General features: G+C 39.5%; 1 protein-coding gene and 1 non-coding gene across 3 annotated transcripts; one reads left to right on the top strand and one right to left on the bottom strand.

Annotated features, from left to right (window-relative positions):
• Nucleotides 1-1,646: 1,646 nt before the first annotated feature.
• On the bottom strand, nucleotides 1,647-23,350 carry GTF2H3 (general transcription factor IIH subunit 3). 2 transcript variants are annotated; one of them, XM_065889779.1, is made up of 13 exons: nucleotides 23,304-23,350; nucleotides 20,242-20,321; nucleotides 14,265-14,371; nucleotides 13,705-13,871; nucleotides 11,414-11,476; nucleotides 10,501-10,530; nucleotides 10,324-10,352; nucleotides 7,487-7,561; nucleotides 6,659-6,712; nucleotides 2,963-3,031; nucleotides 2,449-2,584; nucleotides 2,299-2,335; nucleotides 1,647-2,211 (listed from the first exon to the last, which is right to left on the bottom strand). In XM_065889779.1, exons 1-13 carry the CDS (start codon nucleotides 23,314-23,316, stop codon nucleotides 2,142-2,144), a joined length of 930 nt encoding a protein of 309 aa, XP_065745851.1. In that variant the 5' UTR covers nucleotides 23,317-23,350; the 3' UTR covers nucleotides 1,647-2,141. The 2 variants fall into 2 exon arrangements, with proteins under 2 accessions (XP_065745851.1, XP_065745852.1); XM_065889780.1 differs by lacking the exons at nucleotides 6,659-6,712; nucleotides 7,487-7,561 and having other exon boundaries at nucleotides 2,067-2,211; nucleotides 23,304-23,316.
• LOC136133347 (U6 spliceosomal RNA) lies at nucleotides 9,707-9,811 on the top strand. Its single transcript, XR_010656497.1, has one exon. It is a non-coding gene; the product is annotated as a U6 spliceosomal RNA (small nuclear RNA).
• Nucleotides 23,351-23,456: the final 106 nt, after the last annotated feature.

Genomic DNA, 23,456 nt, shown 5'->3' with positions numbered 1-23,456 from the left:
GCATGTGGGATCTTCCCAGACCAAGGCTTGAACCCGTGTCCCTTGCATTGGCAGGCGGATTCTTAACCACTGGGCCACCAGGGAAGCCATTCATTCATTCATTTGGCTGCGCCAGGTCTTAGTTGCAGCACTCGGGATCTTCATTGAGGCATGCGGGATCTTTAGTTGCGGCATGTGGGATCTATTTCCCTGACCAGGGATGGAACCCTGCATTGGGAGCATAGAGTCTTAGCCACTGGACCACCAGGGAAGTCCTTCCTCATCTTTAAAAAGGAGATAATAGTCTCTCCCAAATAGGATTGTGTGAGAATTAAGTGAGGTAGCACATCTAATGAGCTTAGGCTAATGCCTGGCATATAGTAAGCACTCAATAAATGTCCACTCATTTTGTTAGCCATCAGAGCAGTGGTGAACCAATTCACTGTGAGAATCCATGTATGGTGTGTAAGAAATCTTGTATTAAAAACTTCATACCAATCTATAATTGTATAGTATTTGTAACAATATTTTTGTGAGAGTTTTGGCAAGATTTGAAATTAAAGTTCTTCAAAGTTGAAGAAAAAACTGTCTGACATGTGACCAAATCCAGGTAAAAAGTACAGAGTTGAAGATGAATTGAATGAGCATGAAATAAACAATGAATGAGAGGAAATAAGCAAATATGAAAGTTTAAATTATTTTATTATAAACATTTATACAAAATAAACAACAAACACAACTGTTAAAAATAAAATTTAAACAGAATTAGGCCAGTTCATAAAACATGTCAAATGAAATAGTAATAACAAAAACCTTATCAGCTTGTTTGAAATTATTCATATTTAGATATATGATTCTTTGTTTCCTAGACTTAAAATAGAGATCTCCATTATACATAGTTAGGCTGTGAAATATTAAATATTATTTTTAAAAGACAAACAGATTCTTAAAGATTAGCAAATACTTGCAAAGTGATCACCAAAATCTTTGTGTATTTGTTAACAAAATTATAAATGCAGAATATAAAATCTACTTGAAATAATCCAACCAAACACCAAATTGCTTAAATGAGACTCAGTTTCTGAGATGGTATCAAGAGAAAATTAAAATCTTATTTATACACAAGGTTGTATACACAAATAGGTCTTTGTCAATTTACTTTAAAAAAAAAATTAAATTGGCCACCATTCCTAAAAATGCTTCCTACACTCTGCTGGAATTTAAAAGGTCTTTTAATAACTTCAAGGTTATATAGAAAAATACGTTTTTTATTGTTGCAAATAATTTTTCTTTTGAACTTATAGAATTTTTCAGTATTAAGTCCAAAGCTTCTAGAGAACAGTTCTCCAGTATTAATGCTTTCCCCCTCCTCATTAAAAAAGGGATGAATTCTATGTGGGGCAACACTTCACTGTACAGAATCCATTCTCCCCAAGAAATTCCCCCTCAGAACCCAGACCCTGGCTTTCACAAATAAGCTCTTCACACAACTGTTCTTAAAGAAGAAGTTCCCACCAGACTACTGCACTCACCCTCCTTACTCATTTAAAATCAGATTTTAGAGATATTCAGTGACAAACTATCATTTGGATAACTCTGACCAAACATGTACTAATGTCAGACAAAAGAATAAGTATCTACTAATATCTGGAGCTAAATCTCAATCTAGAAAACAAGGATTTTATTTATGTGACTACTGTTGAAGTGTTGACTCAAGTAACATGTTCTACCTTGATTAATGCCATTACTCCAAAAACAGTCACTTTTTCTAACACTGTGTTCAAATTTCACATCATACATTTCACAGTAAGAACCTAGACTTGGTAGGTTCTGACGCTTATAATCAGTCAGTACAGAATAGCTTTGACAAACGATCACCTCCTTTAAAAAAAAAAAAATCACAAATTTGTGCTTTCTTCCTCCATTTCTGGACAAAAACCAGTCAGAAAAAATTTTAGGGTATATTGCATAGAATGACTCCCTCAAATAAATCAGCCCCCAAGAAGCAAGGGATGAGGATGATGTTTTAGTATATTTCCTATAAGAAAGTTCACTAAAATTTATCTTACACATATCTCTATTTTTCTCAGAGCCTTCCTAACAGTGATTCTGCAAATAATTTCTATTAATAGCTCTAAGTGATGGGGAAACAATTTTTACTGTCATGCGGACATTTTCAGTTTCTTTTTCTTGGCCTTCAGTACAGGAGGGAGAGAAATCTTAAAGGCTGTCCTGAAATAATACAGAGAAGGAAATACTTTTTAATGCTCTAAATCTCTATAAAGGGCAAGCCAGCCACACAGCCTCAAAGATACTTACTCGCATGTAGTGCAGATAGGACTGAAGTTGCAGAATACTGCAAATTGAAAAAACGAAAAATGAACAGGACGGTCTAACAGCCACACAGTTGGAGATGTTTTCTGCACACTCCTCCACAACATAGAAAAACTCAGCGCTACGTGAACTTACTTGACAAGCACACAGAACACACATAGCCGATTTCAATGAGATTTCGATGGCAGAAGCAAGCAGCCCGGTAGTCGACATGAACTGGGGGTGGGAGGGTTAACTGAGACCTCTGATCTTGATCAGGAAGAAAAACCCACTGTTTAAAAAAAAAGCAAGGAAATTTTATTTAAAACATGGGGGAAAACAACCCGAAGCCAGGACATAGATATCAGATATTAGACAGTAAACACTGAGAATACTAAATTAGATTTTCCTTGAAAGTCTATTAGAAATAGACTATTAGAAATGTGTTTCTAGCCATTCCACAATTATTGAGCACCACCACACAGGCATACAACATTCTGCATACAGCTTACAGGGTCCAAAGACTCCCTTAGGTTCGAATTCCCTAGGTCACCCCTCTGTTCCTTTCTTCCAGTTACTAGGCATCAGCCATCTTACTCCCGTTCATTCCCCAGGAAACAGGGGTCTCACTGGACTCAAGGCATTAGGTTCACTGTTGACATTTCCTTACCAGTAAATACTGCAGAAGGGAGGGCATCTGAGGCACCTTCAAGTACAGTCCCCCTGTGATGTCACAAGCCTGCAAGACAAAGGGCTCTCAGCCAAACTAGCACTCACTTAGCTTTTCCAACAGGAGGTCATTCTCACCAGCAACTCTTCAGGTCTCCGGAAGGAGAGGAAGATACGACACAGCAAATTAAAAGGGAATCTCTTCCCAGAGTGCAGGAGGACCAGAAAGTTGCAGCTACCTCTTCAGATGTTCAAATATCTTGCGTTTTCCCCTTGGCCCACACCCTTTCACCCTTTGAAGACTGTAGTATAAGAGTACAAGCCCTTTTTCCTGTTAGTTTGCTACTGATAAGTTTCTATTCTTGCCATGTTTATTCATTCTCATTGTGTCTTTTAGTAACAGTTTGAGATGTAACTCACATGCTATTAAACTCACCCTTTTAAAGTGTACAATTTACTAGTTTTTAGAACATTCACAGAGTTGTGCAACTGTCACCGCTATCTAGTTGCAGAACATTTTCATCACCCTAAAAAGAGATCCCATCCCCATTAACAGTGATTCTCCATCCCTCCTTTCCCCTGGCAACCACTCATCTGCTTTCTGTCTCTATGGATTTGCCTATTCTGGACACTTCATACAAATGGAATCAGACAATATGTTTCCTTTTACTTCTTGCACTCAGGATAATGTTTTCAAGGTATATTCATATTGTAGCATGTATCAGTACTTCATTCCCTTTTATGACCAAATAATATTCCATTGCATGGACAGACCACAATTTATTTATCTGTTCATCTACTGATGGGCATTTGAGTTGTTTCCACTTCTGGGTTATTATGGATAGCACAGCTATGAATATTCACGTACAGTATCTTTTATGGACACGTTTTCATTTTTCTTAAATATATATATCTAAGAATGGAATTGTGGGCTCAACTGTTAATTCTATGTTTAACTTTCTGAGGAAGTTTCAGACTGTATTCCAAAGTGGCTGTACCTTTTCACATTCCCAACAAACACCATGCACTTACAATCAAGCTTAAGAAATAGGATAATTCTAGAACCTTTGAAGCTGGTGTACTTTCTGGTTGTATCTCCCTTTCCCCATGCATCCCCAGCAGTAACCTAAACTCAAAGTTTTCTACAATTTTGTGCTTTTAACTAATCTTTTAGGAAATAATATTTCTTGCGGTCAAAAAACGTTTATCAAAAGTTTAGTAATTTCTTCAGTCTTATTTCTGTTTTTTTTTTTTCTTTTCCCTTTTTAGTTAAAGTAAAATTCAGTTTCATATTTTGATTAAAAATAACATCTGGTGGCGCGGTGGTTAAGAATCTGCCTGCCATTGCTGGGGACACGGGTTCAAGTCCTGGTCCGGGAAGATCCCACATGCCACGGAGCAACTAAGCCTGTGCGCCACAACAACTGAGCCTGCACTCTAGAGCCCGCGAGCAAAAACTACTGAGCCCACGTGCCACAAATACTGAAGCCCGCGCACCTAGAACCCGTGCTCTGCAACAAGAGAAGCCACCACAGTGAGAAGCCCATGCACCGCAATGAAAAGTCGCCCGCGCTCACCGAAGCTAGAGAAAGCCCACGTGCAGCAACGAAGACCCAACGCAGCCAAAAATAAATAAAATTAATGTAAAAAAAAAAAAAAAGGAACATCTGGGGAGTGGAATGAATTGGGAGATTGGGACTGACATATATACACTATTGATACTATGTATAAAATAGATAACTAGTGAGAACCTACAGTATAGCACAGGGAACTCTACTCAATGCTCTGTGGTAACCTAAATGGGAAGGAAATCCAAAAAAGGGGATATATGTATATGTATAGCTGATTCACTTTGCTGTATAGTAGAAACTAACACAGCATTGTAAAGCAACTACACTCCGATAAAAATAAAAAATAAAATAAAAGTAACATCTAACAGTGCTGTCCAACAGAAATATAATGTGAGCAACGTATGTAATTTTTTATTTTCTAGCCACATAAAAAAGGAAAAATAAAGAGATAAGAGACTTCCCTGCTGGCGCAGTGGTTAAGAATCTGCCTGCCAATGCAGGCAACCTGGGTTCAAGCCCTGGTCCGGGAAGATCCCACATGCCGCAGAGCAACTAAGCCCGTGCGCCACAACTACTGAGCCCGTGTGCCACAACTACCGAAGCCCACGCACCTAGAGCCCGTGCCCTGCAACAAGAGAAGCCACGGCAATGAGAAGCCCACGCACTGAAACAAAGAGTAGCCCCCGCTCGCTGCAACTAGAGAAAGCCCGTGCACAGCAAGGAAAACCAAATGCAGCCAAAATTAAATTTATTTTTTAAAAAGCGATAAAATTAATTTTAAGAGCATTTTTATTTAACTCAATATATCCAAAATGTTATCATTTTAACATGTAATCAGTATAAGTATCATTAATGAGATATTTTACATTGTTTTTTTCGATACTAAGTCTTTGAAATTCAGTGTGTATACTTATGCACACCTCAATTCAGATCAGACTCATTTCAAGAGCTCAACAGCCATATGGCTACCATAAAGAATAGCGCAGATCTGGCATATGATCCTATTTTTATAAAAGTCTTTGCTTAGTGACCTATTCTTCCATCTGTATGTATAGAGAGATCTGTCATGCTGTTCACAGTAACTTTCAGATGATAGGATTTGAAGGGAATTTTTTTTTCTTTTTTTTGTGGTACGTGGGCCTCTCACCATTGTGGCCTCTCCCGTTGCGGAGCACAGGCTCCAAACGCGCAGGCTCAGCGGCCATGGCTCACGGGCCCAGCCGCTCCGCGGCATGTGGGATCTTCCCGGACCGGGGCACGAACCCGTGTCCCCTGCATCGGCAGGCGGACTCTCAACCACTGCGCCACCAGGGAAGCCCGTTTTTTAACTTTTAAAAAATACTTTTCTGTGTTGCTCGAATTTGTTTAAATGTGTAAATTACTTTTACAAATTCAATCAAATCATTGTGTAAAATGTAAATAAAAATATCAAATAAACCAGAGAGATGTTGGTGCTCTAATCTAAAGCATCATACAGGCTAATCCCCAAAAATGTGTGGGGACTTCCTTGGTGGTCCAGTGGGTAAGGCTCCGAACTCCCAATGCAGGGGCCCAGGTTCAATCCCTGGTCGGGGAACTAGATCCCGCATGCCGCAACTAAGACTCGGCACAGCCTAAATAAGTAAATAAATAAATAAATAAATAAAATATTAAAAAATAAAAATGTGTGAAGACTGGTAGATGAAAAGCATTTAACAAAAAGTAAGAGAACACACCACGCTTTCATAACCACCAACACCAAGCATTCATTTAAAATATACCTTTTGGGCATCCCTGGTGGTGCAGTGGTTAAGAATCCGCCTGCCAATGCAGGGGACACAGGTTCGAGCCCTGGGCCGGGAAGATCCCACATGCCGTGGAGCAACTAAGCCCATGCACCACAACTACTGAGCCTGTGCTCTACAGCCCGCGAGCCACAACTACTGAAGCCCGCGCACCTAGAGCCCATGCTCCACAACGAGAAGCCACCGCAATGAGAAGCCTGCACACTGCAACAAAGAATAGCCCCCGCTCGCTGCAACTAGAGAAAGGCCGTGCACAGCAACGAAGACCCAACGCAGCCAAAATAAAATAAACAAATAAATAAATAAATTTATTTTAAAAAATAATAATAAAATAAAATATACCTGTTGGAGGAGTCCTGAATCGGAGTCTAACACACAGGCATCAATCAAAATATTCTGAAATGAACATTTCAAAAAATATTATAGGAATAACAATGACTACCTTACAGTGAGAACCTACTATATGCCGGACTCTATTCTTAAAATGGCTCATTTAACATGAATAACTTTGCAAGGTAGATATTTGATTTTCATTTTACAGCTGAAGCACCCAGGCCTTGGCCGGGCGGTGGTCACAGAGCCAAGGGGAAGCAGTGCTGTCACCCCCAGTCTGCCTGTCCCCAAAGTCCATTGTCTTTTCACTATATCATGCTACCACTCCAAGATGGAGAATATTTTACATGGCTATAGTAGCACTTTAGGTTAAAACTGAAGTTTTAAGGAAGTTTTTTTTTTAACATATCAAAGAAGAAAACGTATTAGTGATAACTCATCTGAACACTTCGGTTATTTGCAAAGTAAAAATATCAAATCTTTTTAAGACCTCCCTGAAGCAAAGAGACAGAGAAATTGAAGCAAGGTATGCAGCAAACTATAAAACCTAGAATTCTTAGCCTGGGGTCCAAGGATGGGCTAAATGGTTGCAGGAATACCACAAAACTATCTGCAAAACTGTTTGAGTGCATATTTTTCTGGGGACCCATCAGATTCTCAAGGGTCCAGGACCCAAAATAGAGAAATGACTAGTATTGTACAAAATATGGATTCCAGATTCCCAATCCCTTAATAAGTATCTAGTCAGAATACCTCTCTAAGTAGGTCATTCAAACAATAAAATTAACTCCTTCATTATGAAACCAATATTCTTTAAAAAGAAGGCTCTCAATTCACCTGCTTCTGTGCTGCAAAGATGACATTCATGAAGTTCATATACTGCAACGTGCTGTCTTCTGCAGCCTTAATAACCTAAAAATCACATCCATGTTAATACCTTTCAGCCACATCCTAGCATTCTCACTCAAATGTCATCACAATATACTACAAATTACAACCAATATCATCTTTCTAATTTGTCTTTGAAGTTATTATTAAATAATACCTAAAACTGTAAAGATGACTGCAAAAATCTCCCCCAAATCCTATCCCTCAAGAAATAACCCTTGTTAATAGTTTCTAAAGAACACTTACGTGGCCATGTATATATACTCACACATACACCCCCCAGGATGATACTCTATCTAGTGTTCTGCAACCTGCTTTTTCAGTCCACAATATCTGGGGGGAAAATCTTACATCAATAAATCTGGATGTAACCATCCTTCATGCTGAGTTCATAGATTTCCACCGTTTAACCAATTATCTATAGAAGACATTGAAGCAGTTTCCAAACTGCTCTAACGAATGCTCTCATCTACCCTTTGCACAACTCTCCGATTAGCTCCTAAAATCATCAGTGAGATTACTGAAGTGTCTGCACATTTAATTTTGATACATATTACCGAACTGCCCTCCAGAAAAGCTGTACCAGTTTATCCTCCCATGGGCGATGCAAGGGAATAACCACTAGTAGGGCTGACCATATTTCCGAATGCTAACTGGTCATTTTCATTTCCTCTTCTGCAGATTGCTCGTTTCCCACTTGTTTCTTTAGAGTCAACCCTGACTTTTAAAAATTAATTTACAAGAGCTCTTTTTTATTTTAGAAAGATTACATTAATCCTGTCAGGTAGCTGTACTGAAAGTACTTTTTCCTAATAGTTTTTTTTTTCCCATCCTTGTTTTGGGGGGTTTATTTTTTTGAGGTCTTATGCTTCCTTTTAAAGTTTCATATCATGCTTAGCAAGATACTCATCAACACAAGACTATAAACAGATATTTTCTTCTAGAGCTTTTATGACTTGAATTTTTACATTGAAGTGTTTGATCTTTACTAGAACGTGTTTAGGTATAAGCAGTGAGATCTAGCTTTGCTTTCCCGCAAATGGCCAATCAGCTGGCCCAGTACCTTTTACTGAATAATCCATTTCCCTCCCACTAACTTGAAGTGTTTCGTTTATCATATGTCAAACCCCACTGTACCTGGTTTCTGGACTCTAGTCCTTTCCATTATCTGTTTGCCTACTACTATACCAGAACCACAGTTACTGTAGCTTTATAATGTGTTTTAATGCCTAAAGGAGTGTGCACAAAGAAGAACAAAGAGAACTGCTCACTACCCAGTTCTACAAGGGTTAACGGGGAACTCACTGCAGCTGCCCACCGACAGCGCACCCTGAGAGGAGTTCAGGATGAAAAACAGGATGAGGGACTCTGTGCTTTGGATAAATAGGCCTTTAGATAGTTAGATGCATATCTCAGGAAGAATTTCAATGACCCCAGATTCTTGCCTCTTCGCAGACAAGAACTGAAAAAAGAAATAGAAAAGCACTAAAATCACTAACTTGAGATATCTGTTCTTCGTGATTAGCAGTAATCTTTTACCAAGATATATGCTTGACTGCATGAATTTCCTAGCCAAAAAAATCACATATAAACTGGCTTCTCCCCTACCTCTTTGGGGCAGTTTCCTCACAGCTGACTGGCTGTCTCCTGGGCTATAATCCTCAGTAAGACTCTGGATAAAACTTACAACTCACAACTCTTATGTTGTGTGTCTTTCTTTAAGTCAACTGGAGCAAGTTCCTGCCTACCATTTTCTTTCAGAAAGCTCCTGGCTATTCTCATTGATTTATTCTTTCAGATAAACTGTTGACTTTCTTAAATCCCCCCACTCTGCCAGGAAAAAAAAATCTGATTAATATTCTGAGATTGCATTGAACTTACAGTTTAATATTGGAAAAATTGACATTGAAGAATAAAGTATGGAGCTCCAAAAACTAGTGGTTACCAGTGGGGAGAGGGAAGAGGGGAGGGACAATATAGGGGTAAAGTAGTAAGAGGTACAAACTATTATGCATAAAATAAGCTACAAGGATACACTGTACAACTGTACAAAAATATGGGGAATATAGCCAATATTTTATAATAACTATAAATGGAGTATAACCTTTAGAAATTGTGGATCACTGTATCATACACCTGTAACCGAAATAATATTGTATGTCAACTATACTTCAATTTAAAAAAAATACAAATTTTATTGGAACCATACAGAGAAGATTAGCATGGCCCCTGCGCAAGGATGACACGCAAATTCGTGAAGCGTTCCATATTTTTAAGTGAGACAGTGGCATGGACATATATATACCACCAAATGTAAAACAGATAGCTAGTGGGAAGCAGCCGCATAGCACAGGGAGATAAGCTTGGTGCTTTGTGTCCACCTAGAGGAGTGGGATAGGGAGGGTGGGAGGGAGGGAGACGTAAGAGGGAGGAGATATGGGGACATATGTATATGCATAGCTGATTCACTTTGTTATAAAGTGGAAACTAACACACCATTGTAAAGCAATTATACTGCAACAGAGATGTTAAAAACAATAATAATAAATAAATAATAAAGTACGAATTTTAAAAAGAAAAAAATATGGCTCTCCATTTATTCAATTATTTCATGTCTCTCAGAATTTTCGTTTTTCATCATAATCAATTTTACGTATTCCTTGTTAATTAATTCTGGGTACTTAATAATTATTGTTTCTATTATAAATGGGTCTTATTTCCCATTATGTTTTCTAATTGGCTTTAGCTGGTATAAAAACATCGTTCTGATATCTTTTTAATCTTACCAATATCCTTGATTTCATTTCCTGATTATCTATAAAGAGATAAAAACAGTGTACAATTTAACTGAATCTTATTAAACATATTACATATAAGGTTTTCTCACCAATTTTTAAACAGTACCTGAAAGTTATAGTAGTAAAATAAAGATTACAGTCTCATAGAAGAATGTAGGCGCCTACCTTTAACATCCTTGCTCATTCTATGAATGTCTTATTTTCTTAGCATTAAGGAATTTAAAAATATTATTTCATAAATACTAATAGTAAACAGAAAAATAACCTCAATTTTAGTTAAATAAATCCAGCATCCACCCAGCTGAAAAAAGGAAAAGCTCCAGGGCCCACAATAAACACATAAAACAAGACTGATTGGGAGCTTCCAATTACTAACTCTGTAATCAAGTGGGCTTTGTAACCCGACCAAAATATGATCTTTATCCCAGAAAATTAAAATTAGTAGATTTGATTGTTCTTTGATTATCCACCTGCTTGTTCTATGATTATCCACCATGTCCTGGATTTGAATACTGGGAACACAAGTAAATCAATACACCATCAAATGAGATAATGAATTTGAAAAGCATACCCAGATGATCAGACACCCCCAATCAAGGTCTGGACAGACTCAATATTGTACAAAACTAACAAACTAAATTACTTAAGACTGAGAAAATATCACACAAACATAATCAAAATGCTTATAAAGGTGTGCAAAATAATGCATTCTCCCGTAGAGAAGCAGCTACTCATTTAATAAGCCCCAGGGTTAGTAAATGGCTTTTTAAATCAAACCCTGCTTCCAACACGAGAGACGAAAAAAAATTTTTTTTTGAATTTGTCTAATAAGAAGCAAAGAAGCATCCTGAGGAACAATGCATTACGAGCAAGACATGCCGGAGAAACTAGTCTTCTTGCTCTTAGCTTGTCCTAAAAACATGTCAAAGCCAAGATAAACTACTTTTTGATTATCTACCACTTTAGAATACTCATGCCTTCCATTAACATGGGCACCCAAGGTTCTGAGAACTATCACAAGTTCAGATCTCTTTATTACAAGAAAACACCTTCTGAATGATTAAAACACAAAGGATACAGCAAAGAGCTTTGGCAAGGGATCCTGCCAGCAGAGTTTCTGTATGTTGACCCTCTATGTCACCTGTAGATAACAAAAAACATTAAAAAGGGAATTTTTAGGTCCTTTCTTGACCTAAAATCATTTTCAAACCAAAGCATTCTTCTTCATGAATGAAATCAGATGACATCTTCAAACTGGGTTTAAAAACATAGATAAGCAATTTTTAAACATTTTCTCAATTTAAAATACCCCGGTGGTTGGGGGCTGAAGGGGCAGGAATGGGGGGTTGTTGTTCAATGGGTATAAAGTTTCAGTTTTCGATGATGAAACAGTTCTGGAAATGGACAGTGGTGACTTTGCACAACAGCACGAATGTACTTAACGCCACTGACCTGTACACTTAAAAATGGTCAAAATGGTAAATTTTATGTTATAAAAAACAGATAATAAAAAATATCCTGGTGTTACTGGGGAAGGTTGTGGTTGCTCAATGACCTAAGCGGTAGCAGAGGCCCTGTGCAACTGCAGGCAGCCTGGACAGTGGCCCCTGGCCAGGCCCCAAGCCCTTCCCACTGCCTCCCACCTGCCTGGGAAAGCCGTGAAAAGAGGACTGGAGAAAGTGCCCTGGCTGTGGGAGGCAGGGACAAGGTTTACAACTTATTCGGAGACTTGAGTGAAAAACAGTCACTCTCATAAAAATAAAAATTCTATACCTTCAGCACAAGAAGGTGGGGAGCCCAGATTGACACGCTGTGCGAACAGGGCCTGCAACTGGTCCAGGAGCACTGATACCCCATGGGGAGGTCAGACCAGGAAAGGTCTGGAACACTATACTGAGAAGTTGGGACTTTGCCCTGGGGGCCAGTGGTTGCTCAAAACATGATTCGAGAACCAGCTGTAGGAATATCACCAGGGAACTCAATAGAAACACAAATTCTTGGGCCCTCCCTAAACCCAGTGAATCAGAAACTATGGAGTGGGGTTCAGTATTTCATTTTAACAAGCCCTCCAGGTGATTTTTAACATTTTTATTGGGGTATAACTTACAGATCACAAAATTATCTTTTTAAGCACACAAGTCAATGATTTTTAGTAAATTTATAGGGATGTAAATCCTCGCCACAATCCAACTGTAGAACATTTCCATCACCCCGAAAGATCACTTGGGCCCATTCCCATCACTTCTCTGCTCCTCCCCAGCCCCAGAAGAAATCATTAATCCACTTTCTTTCTCTAGAACTGCCTTTTCCCTACAGGTGATTTGGACACAGGAGACAGATTGAAACCACTGCCTGCAGGCAACAGGGAATCAGCAAAAGGTCTTTAAGGGCAGGAACAGCAGCTCTGATATTTAAGATGATACCTCTAGAGGCTGAGTAGAAAGACTGGAACGGAGAGAGACAGGAGTCGGTTAAGAAGTTAGTAACAACGATCTAGAGCAAAGGCTCTCCACCTGGGCAACTGTGCCCCACGGGAGACATTTGGTTCTCACAACCGGGGGATATTACAGCATCCAGTTGGTTGAGGCCAGGGATGCTGCTAAGTATCCTTCACAGCACAGGAAAGCCCCACAATAAAGAATTACCCAGCCCAAAATGTCGGCACTGCCAAGGCTCAGCTAGATGGCAGGTAATAAGGGGTCAGACTTTGGAGATACTGCTGAGGATAGATTAATAGGATCTCATAGCTGACTAGATGTTGGATGAGGAGGAAGGAGTCAAAACAGAAAATTTTGGAAAAGTAGGTGGCTGGGGGGGTGACAGAAATAGGAAATGGAAATGGTGGTCTGAGAGAAAAGACAAACTGGTCTGGGCCGTGTTAATGAGACTGTGGGACATTTAGGTGGAGACATTTGCAAGTTGAAAGAAAGGCTAGATTAGAGACAAAAACTGGGAAGTGTTCATAAATAAATGATAATTAATGACAAGAGTGGATGAGAACACGCAGAGGGAGAAAATAAGAAAATAACCCGGCAGAATAAAAAAATGAATATATTTTTAAGAAGAAAGAAGAAAAAGTCAGAAATGGAAGAAAGAATGGTCCAAAAAAGAGGAAAAATAGGTCAACAGGCTATCCTCAGAAACCAGAGTATTTTAAGAAGCGGAGGATGGCGAACAGGGTCAATGCTGCAGAGGTCAAGCAGCTAATGCACAGGCTTTGATGGAAAAGATTTTTTAAAAGAAAAGAGAGAATGAAGTAAATAGTATCGAGATCCTCAAAGTTTTGGACTCAAAGCCTCAAGGACCTCCACACTCAACTCCACTTGCAAACAGCAATAATGGAAGAAAAAAAAAGCTGAAAGCAGTTACTCTTGGTCATTAGATCTTTGATCTCTTCAACAATAACTTCATTTGCTGCTGTTAGCAACTCATATTTTCCATCTTTGCTTCCTGAGGGAGTAAATTCAGAAGAAGCGTTGCCAGGGTCTCCAAAGAAGTCTCCGAGTCTGCCATTCTTTCCAGGATATAAGAATCGACTGAAACAGAAAAACAAAACACCAAAAAGAACCTAGTTACACCAGGACTTGAAGCCCTCACTAAACATCAAAGTGAAATCCAGCACACATAACAAAAACCACACCAATTCCAGACTCTCAAGATTCCATAATAAATTTCAGTTTTAAAGAATGCAGAAAATAGGCAAGTGGGCAAACATGAGTCTACCACCACAGAATATCTTGATGATTCCACTGTTTTCTTAAAGAACGAGAAGAATAAAGAAGGTACTGGGTTACCGTCTCTTGAAATGCTTCATACCAAATTCTTACCTACTACTAGTTTATTATTTGAGGTATATTTATCTACCCCAGTAATAACTGGTCCAAGGGTCCCTAAGCACTGAACAGGAAGAGTAATCATAATGGTCATACCTTTCTTGAATGTGACTTGCTATCACAGCAAGTTTGTTGGAACGATTCATGAATAAATGAGAATTTCCTAGCACCATCACTGCATCTATGCATTTTGATAAAGTAAACTGTTGAAAAACAGAAGACAAAAGAAAGGTAAATTAGCTATCCAAATAGCTATGTCAGGTCTTGAAATGATTAAGATTTCATTTAAATTTTAGACAATTATTCACTTCTAAAAATTTGCTCTGGAGCTCCCCCGCTCCAAAGTCATATGCAAAAACATTTGAAACCTACAGTTTTCCAATACTGAACAGCACAGACTTGCCCATTTCTGACTTGCTTAGAAAAACAACACATGGTAGGTCAGATCCCACAGAGCAGAGCAAAATGAAGGAAGAATTGCTGTTGGGGGATGGGACTGAACTGGGGAAGTAAGGAGATATGGTCCTTTTTTATAAACATGATGACTGATTTGTGCTAGAGATGACCTAAGTATAATTTAGTCAGTAGCATCAATCTTTACTAATACCGGTTATAGAGAATTGCCCTTACTTTTTCTCCTCCCTTACATAACTGTCTACCTGCTGCATTTTCATCCTCCACGATAATGAGAACAGTCCAATTTGAAATATAAACCCAAGAAAGACAAAAATTCCAACTGAGACAAGAAATCATATGCAAAGACATTCATTTTCACTGTTATTTTTCCAGCTGTTATACTGTTAATTGATACAACCTATTTATTCATAAATAAATATATTCATAGCAAAAATATGGATAAACCTGAAAAAAAGAAACTATAGTTTTCTAATTTTACTTATGAAACCAATTCTACATCACTACAATATTCCACAAATGTTTTCTGCATAACATTCAGGGAACAGCAAACATATCACAACTTCTATGATAAAATTACTAGCAAACTATTGCTACATACGGAATAGACAATTAATACATACTGATTAAATTGGTAATTGTAAAACTTCTGAATTCATTCATTAAGTATCCTGAGCACCTATTATGTGCCAGGCGAAGACCCCTTCTTTCATGGAGTTTACATTCCGACAAGTACTAATATTACTAAAAAAACACAGGTGGATATTTTTATAATCATGTAATAAAGCATGTTTCTCTTAAAGAAATACTTCAAGCAGAAAATAAAACTGATAAATTTCACTCATTCTATTTTTGAAAATGTAAAACAAACCTATTAAAATTTCTGTATGGTAAAAAAAAGACTAAACAAAAAAAGTGAGGGCTTCCCTGGTGGCGTAGTGGTTGAGAGTCCGCCTGCCGATGCAGGGGACGCAGGTTCGTGCCCCGGTCCAGGAAGATCCTACATGCCGCGGAGCGGCTGGGCCCGTGACCCATGGCCGCTGAGCCTGCGCGTCCGGAGCCTGTGCTCCGCAAGGGGAGAGGCCACAACAGTGAGAGCCCCGCGTACCGCAAAAAAAAAAAAGTGAGAGGCAAATTACAAACCGGAAAAAAATAATTGCAACGTATGACAGATGAGTTAACCTTTAATATAAAGTGTCCACAAACCATTAAAAACAAATAAACAAAAGGAATATGCAAAGAGAAAAATGGGCAATGCCCCAGAGGAGAAATACAAAGGACCATTAAATATACGAAAAGCAAACTGAGATCATTTTGGTACATCATACTGGCAAAAGATAAAATAAGGAAGCAGAGAATCTTGTGTTGGTACCAAAAAAAAAAAAAAAAACCCAGAATCCTCATACACCACTGATGAGAGTTCAAAATAAGACAGTCTTCCTGGAGAATATGGTAATATGCAGTGATATACTGGTCTCGCTGTACAATGAAATTCTACTCAGCAATAAAAAGGAATGAACTACTGATGCATGTAGCAACATGGACAAATTTCAAAATAATTATGCTGAGTGAAAACACCAAACCAAAAAAGAAAAAACAAAAACAAAAAACTCTTTCATTCCATACATATAAACACCTAAAATACGCAAACTAATCTATAGTGACAGAAAGCAGATCACTGGTTGCCTCGGGAGGGGACAGGCAGAGAGGTGGGTGGGATGAATTCAAAGGAACAGGAAGAAACTTTGGGGGTGATGGATCTATATGTTCATTATTTTGATTGTGGTGATAATTTCATGAATGTATACATAAGTGAAAACATAACAAATTAAACATTTAAAACATAACAAAGTAAACACGTGCAGCTCATTGTATGTCAACTCTGGCTTGATAAAGTTATTTTTTAAAAAGACACCATTCAGAAAATGTCCAACTTAAAAATTTTTAAATTGGGCAAAATATTTGAATACAAATTTCACCAAAGAAAATATATGGATGGCTAATAAGCCTACGAACGAAATACTCAACATCATTAGTCATTAGGGAAATGCAAATTAAAACCACAATGAGATATTACCACCTACACTAGAATGACTATAATCAAAAAGACAGACAAGTGTCAGCAAGGATGTGAAGAAAAGACTGGAACTCTCATACATTTCTGATGGGAATGGAGAAGAGTGTACCAACTTTTTTTTTTTTGGCCACTTCTTTTTATTTTATTTTATTTCATTTATTTATTTTATTTTTTGGCTGCGTTGGGTCTTCGTTGCTGTGGGCTGGCTTTCTCTAGTTGTGGCGAGTGGGGGCTACTCTTCATTGCAGTGCATGGGCTTCTCATCGTGGTGGCTTCTCTTGTTGCGGGGCACCAGCTCTAGGTGTGTGGGCTTCAGTAGTTGTGGCTCATGGGCTCAGTAGTTGTGGTGCACAGTCTTTGTTGCTCTGCAGCATGTGGGATCTTCCTGAACCAAGGCTCGAACCTGTGTCCCCTGCAGTGGCAGGCGGATTCTTCACCACTGTACCACCAGGGAAGTCCCAGGGTGTACCAACTTTTGAAAAGTTTGGCAACGTCTTAAAAAGTTCAGTCTAAACTTACCATATTACCCAGTAATTCAACTCATAGGTCTCTAACTATTCAAGAGAAATGCAAACATATGCTCATACAAAGACTTGTTTGTGAATTACCAGCATTATTCATAATAGTCAAAAAGGGGAAACAATCTAAATGTCTGTGAACAGATAAACAAGAGGTATATTCATTCAAAGCAGCTTTTTTTTTTTTTTTTTTTTTTTTTTTTTTTTTTTTTGCGGTACGCGGGCCTCTCACTGTTGTGGCCTCTCCCGTTGCGGAGCACAGGCTCCGGACGCGCAGGCTCAGCGGCCATGGCTCACGGGCCCAGCCGCTCCGCGGCATGTGGGATCTTCCCGGACCGGGGCACGAACCCGTGTCCCCTGCATAGGCAGGCGGACTCTCAACCACTGCGCCACCAAGGAAGCAAGAGGTATATTCATACTATAAAATACTGTTCAGTAATAAAAAGGAACCACCAATATATGCTACAACATGGATGAACCTCAAAAATATTATGCTAAGTGAAAAAAGCCAAAATCAAAAGACTACCTATTACCAAAACTCACCCAATATGAAAAAATCATTCAAATAGTTTAATTACTATTAAAGAAATTTAATTCATAGTTTAAAACTTCACCAAAAAGCAATCTCCAGGTCCAGACAATTTCATTGGAGAACTATACCAAAAGTTTAAAGAACTGATACCAATTCTAAATAATCTCTTCCAGAAAACAGAAGAGAACACTTCCCAATTCATTTTATGAAGCCAGTATCACCCTTAAGCCAAAATCAGCCAAACACAGTACAAAAAAGAAAAAAAACACTATAGACCAGCATCTATCATAAAATAAATAAAAACTGAATCCAAGTGGGGTTTATTCTGAGAATGCAAAGCTGGTTCGATATTTGAAAATCAATCAGTGTAATCCACCATATTGACAGGCTAAAGAGAAAAATCATTAATTGATGCAGAAAGATCATTTGACAAAACTTAACATCCATTCATGATAAAAATCTCCAAGCAAAACTAGGAAGAGAACTTCCTGAACTTGATGAAGAGCATCTACAAAAAAAAGCTACAAATTACACCATACTTAACAATGAAAGACTGAATGCTTCCCTCTAAGATCAGGAGCAAGGTAAGGATGTCCACTCTCACCACTCTTCCTGAATGTAGTACTGTAAGTCTTATTAGTACAATAAAGCAAGAGAAGAAAATAAAAGGTATGTGCATTGGAAAGGAAAAAAATAAAACTGTGCCTACTTGCAGATGACATGACTGTCTATTTAGAAAATCCCAAGGAATCTACAAAAACACTGCTAGGGGGGCTTCCCTGGTGGCGCAGTGGCTGGGAGTCCGCCTGGCGATGCAGGGGACACGGGTTCGTGCCCCAGTCTGGGAAGATCCCACATGCCGCGGAGCGGCTGGGCCCGTGAGCCATGGCCGCTGAGCCTGCGCGCCCGGAGCCTGTGCTCCGCAACGGGAGAGGCCACAACATTGAGAGGCCCGCGTACCACAAAAAAAACAAAAAACAAAAAACAAAAAACACTGCTAGGACTAATAAATAAGTTAAGCAAAGTCCCAGCATATAGGAGCAACACACAAAAATCAATCATATTTCTATATACTAATATTAAACAGGTGGCAACCAAAATTTGAAACATACTAATTTACGATTGCTAAAAAACATGTATTTAGGTATAAATCTACAAAACTTGTCTGATGAAAACTGATAAAACGCTAATGAGCAAATTCCCTGGCGGTCCTGTGGTTAGGACTCTGCGCTTTCACTGCTGAGGGCCCAGGTTCAATTCCTGGTTGAGGAACTAAAATCCTGCATGCTGCAAGGTGCGGCTAATAATAATAACAGCCAACATAAAAAAGTCACAACAGCAAATGCTGGTAAAGATACAAAGAACTGGACCTCTCATACTTTGCTGGTGGGAATGTAAAATGGTATAGCCACTCTGGAAAACGGTAAAGCAGTTTCTTATAAAATCAAACATGTGAGTAACGTAAGACCCAGCAGTTGCACTTCTGGGCATTTATCCCAGAGAAATGAAAGCTTACATCCACACAAAAACCTGTATATAGATTTTCAGAGCAGCTTTTTATGTAATAGCCAAAAATTGGAAACCGCCCAAATGTGCTTTGATAGGTGAATGATTATACAAACTATGGTACATCACACCATGGGCTACTGGTCAGCAATAAAAAGGAGAAACTTTTGTACATGGAACAACTTGAACAGATCACGGGCATTATGTTGAGTGAAAAAAAGCCAGTCTAAAGGTTGCATACTGTCTGATCTATTTACATAACAAAATCCTAGAGATGAAGAACAGATTAGTAGATTAGTACCAGGGACTAGAAAGTTACAGCAACCATGAAGGATGCCTCCACCAGGGAGCTCCTGTGCGATGAAACAGCTCTGTATCTTTTTATTTTTATTTTTTTCCAGCTCTGTATCTTGATTCTGGCTGGGGTTACACAAATCTTACATGTGATAAGACTGCAAGAACTAAACATACACACAAGTGGATGCAAAACTGCTGTGATTTGCATAAAGGCTGTAGATGGTACTGATGTCAATTTCCTGGTTTCGCTATTGCACTACAGTTATATAAGATGTTACTACTGGGAGACGCTGAAGCCAGGGCACACAGGACCTCTCTGTACCACTTTTATAATTTCCTGTGAGTCTGTAACTATTTCAAAACAATATATTTCAAAATAGAAAGTGTTTTTTAAAAAAGACTACATATTATATGGAATCGATATATGAAATGTCCAGGAAAGTCAACATAGAGACAGAAAGTAGATCAGTGGTTGCCTACAACTAGGGGGTAGAAGCAGGGACGGCAAACAGGCACAAGGGAACTTTTGGGGGAAATAGAAATGTTCTAATATGGAATTGTGGTGATGGTTAAACAACTTTACTGTGATTTTTACTTTAAAAAAACACTGAACTGTACATTATAATGGGTGAATTTCATGATATGTAAATTATACCTTAATAAAAAAGCAACATAAACATATACTCAGTCAAACCAGAATTATCCAAAAGCCTTCTCAAGCAATCTTACCTGAGATTCCTTTAATGCTTGCTTTCCCCACCAAATTGGGTTGGTATCAACTATGATAACCAGAAGATTCAATTCATCTTCTGAAAATATTAACAAAAAATAAAAAACATTAGCCTCGTAAAAGAGAAACAAAGCTAACATTCTCGATTTGTAAATTAGATCCAGAGCAAGAACCACTACGTGCCTTTACATGTTTATCATCCTACAATCATGAAATTAACACAAGGCCAAGTTCTTTTAAAGATTTAAAGCTCTGGGGGCCCTTAGCAAGCTCTTGCTTGCCTCCTGTACATCTGTACCTTTCATGCACTAGAATGTAAGCGTTGTGAGGTGGGATTTTTGTTTCTTTTGTCACTGCTTATCCTCTGCTCCGAGCACAATGCCTAGCATGTGGTGGATGATCAATAAATATGTATTTTATGAATCCAAAGACATATGCATTTTAAACAGCTGGTCAAGGACAGAAAGCACTGATTAACCAGTAGTTAGAATCACTAGTAGAATTTCAGGCATGGAATGGCGCGGGGAGGGGGGTAGATTTCAAGGGAGACACAGAATCAGTTTGGCTCCAAGTCCAACAAATCACCTAGCAGCAAGGCCAATTATACTTAGGAACCAATCTTTAAAAGGTGAAAACGAGGGGAATTCCTGGCGATCCAGTGGTTAGGACTCTGAGCTCTCACTACAGAGGGCCCGGGGTTCGATCCCTAGTCGGGGAACTTAAATCCCATAAACCGTGAGGCCAAAAAAAAAGAAAAAAGAAAAAACAGGTGAAAACCAGAGTGGAAAGCACTTGCTATGTCAAGATTTTACTGTGAAAAAAATTAGGCTACTCTCTACAAAGTGACAGACACAACTAAAGAGGCTAACTTAACATATTATTCAACAAACATCTACACTAAGTACCAGTGTTAGGTGTTGGGGATAGGTGTTGAGGATACTGAGTCCAAGCCCTCAAGGAGCCTACATTCTGAGGTGACAGACATGTGAACCCATAAGCACACACTGTTACAAAAAACCCAGGATGTTCATTTAATAGCAAAAAGCAACAATGCCTTTCCTGCCCCCATACTTTCCACCCTCCAGTTCCCTGTTCCCTATATCAGAATAATCCCACCCCGTCTTTGATGTCTGCTTACATACCCAAATCCTATTTACTCTCTAAGGCCCCAAACCAATGCTACGTCTTCACCCAGAAGTCCTCCCTAGGTCTTCCAACGGGTCCTGGTTCCCCCATCTCAGGAGACTGGAAATCTCAGCCCCTCTGCATCAGGTGCGGCACGTGTAATCCTATCATCCCATCCCATGCTGACAACTCAGCAAGGGACTTATTGCTATCTTTTGCTATCTTTCACCACTTATAAGATGTACTCCTTCCTTTCTATTCTTTTCTTTTTTTTTTTTTAAGTTTGACAGATGCTGAACTGAGGATGGTATCTTACCCTTATGACTGATCACATTTTATTTTCTCTTAGTGGTATATTAAATAAAATAAAAGCACGTTTCATAATCAATACTATCTTAGATTAGGGGAAACATGGTATTTCTCTTTTGCAAGAGAAAGTAACTTTCTCTAAGTCACATGGCCTGCTAGCAAGTAGCAAAGCTAACACCCAACTTTGAAGACAGATCTGCTTGACTCTAATGACTGTGGCTTTTCAAAGCCCCACTGCCTACTTCTCAACACCAACAGCATCACTTCTCTTCTCATGACAGCACTCACTACCTCATTTTACACTTAGCTGTGTTTCTGATCTCTCTTCCCAGCTCTGCCCTCTAAACCGTGGACTCCTCAAAGAATGAGGAATGAATAACGTAATGTTGCATAAATCACGGAAGAAAGCGCCTGGCACAGAAGAGGCACTTAATTGTGTCTCCCACAGGCCCTCACTCCTCTACCCAAAAGCCTTTGGCCTTATTCTCCATCAGGTCCCACCTCCCAACTCTCAGGGCCTTCCTTGCTACTATCAAGCCTGAGAAAAACAGAAAGTGCCGCCTGTCAGGAGAGGTGTGTCTCCATATACACATGGAATGTCCCTATGAATCTCCTTCTTTGGGTCTCTACCTCCGCATTTGTAGACAGGGGCCATACAAGATCTGCGCCCCTCGCAGGGCTGTGATATTGATTAAAACAGATGAAGGATGCGTGCACAATTGTTATGGCCTCTGAAAGGACCTATTTCTACTCTTGCTCTCCGCAGTCCATTTCCCACACAGCAGCCAAAGTAATCTTTTAAAATCATAAATCAGGGACTTCCCTGGAGGTCCAGTGGTTAGGACTCCACGCTTCCACTGCAGGGAGCACAGGTTCTATCCCTGGTCGGGGAACTAAGATCCCGCAAAATACTGCGTGGCCAAAAAAAAAAAAAAAAATCGTAAATCAGATAGTAAACCTACCTTGCTTAAAGCCCTAAAACGGCTTTGTATTACACTTAAAATACAGATCAAGCCCCACAAGGGCCCTGCTCCCTGATCTCACCCTTCTAGCCCACCCTGGCCTTTTTTCTCCCTTTAAGATATCAGGCTCTATAACTGGTAGCTTAATGTATGAACGAAAGTCTCTCCACCTTCCTCTACCCCCGGGTGCCCCCTTTCCGTCTTCCCATTGCAATGTAGTGGCTCAACTTGCCACAGGGTCTTTATAAAATCACTCAAGTCTTAGTTTCAATATCACTGGTCTTCCCTGGACCCCTATCGAAAGCAGCTCCTTCTTGATCATCCCCTAATCACAATCGACCCCATCATCACTTTATATTGTTGTCACAGCTCTTGTCACCCTTCGAAATTATTTTTATTTACTTGCCTACTGTCTGTCTCGCTCACTAGACGGTAACCTCCACGAGTCTGTAACGTTCTCTATGTATCTCCCAGGGCATGAAATAACGCCGGGCACACAAGAGGCGCCCCCAAAATATTTACTGAATGAGTACATTCGCTACTCCTCTAAAGACCAAACAAGCTCCACCCAGCCCCCAGAATACATTGATACTCCATTTGGCCGGTCCTGGCCGGGTAAAGTCTGCTCAGCCCCGGGGTCCGGGTCCCGCCATCGCAGCACTCACCGTCTGAGACCATAGCTGCCCGTGTCCCTCAGCGAACAGCCACTTGCAGTCAAGCGGGCCTCCGGGGTACGGCGCACCCCAACTTCCGGCGCCTCCGAGTGACGTAAGAGAGTGCTGGCTCGGGCCGCGAGCCGTAGCCACAGCCCCGCCCCC

This window comes from Phocoena phocoena, chromosome 13, assembly GCF_963924675.1.
Source record: "Phocoena phocoena chromosome 13, mPhoPho1.1, whole genome shotgun sequence".
Taxonomy (NCBI): Eukaryota; Metazoa; Chordata; class Mammalia; order Artiodactyla; family Phocoenidae; genus Phocoena; species Phocoena phocoena.
The sequence above is the reverse complement of the archived record's forward strand: the minus strand, read 5'-3'. Positions and strand labels throughout refer to the sequence as shown.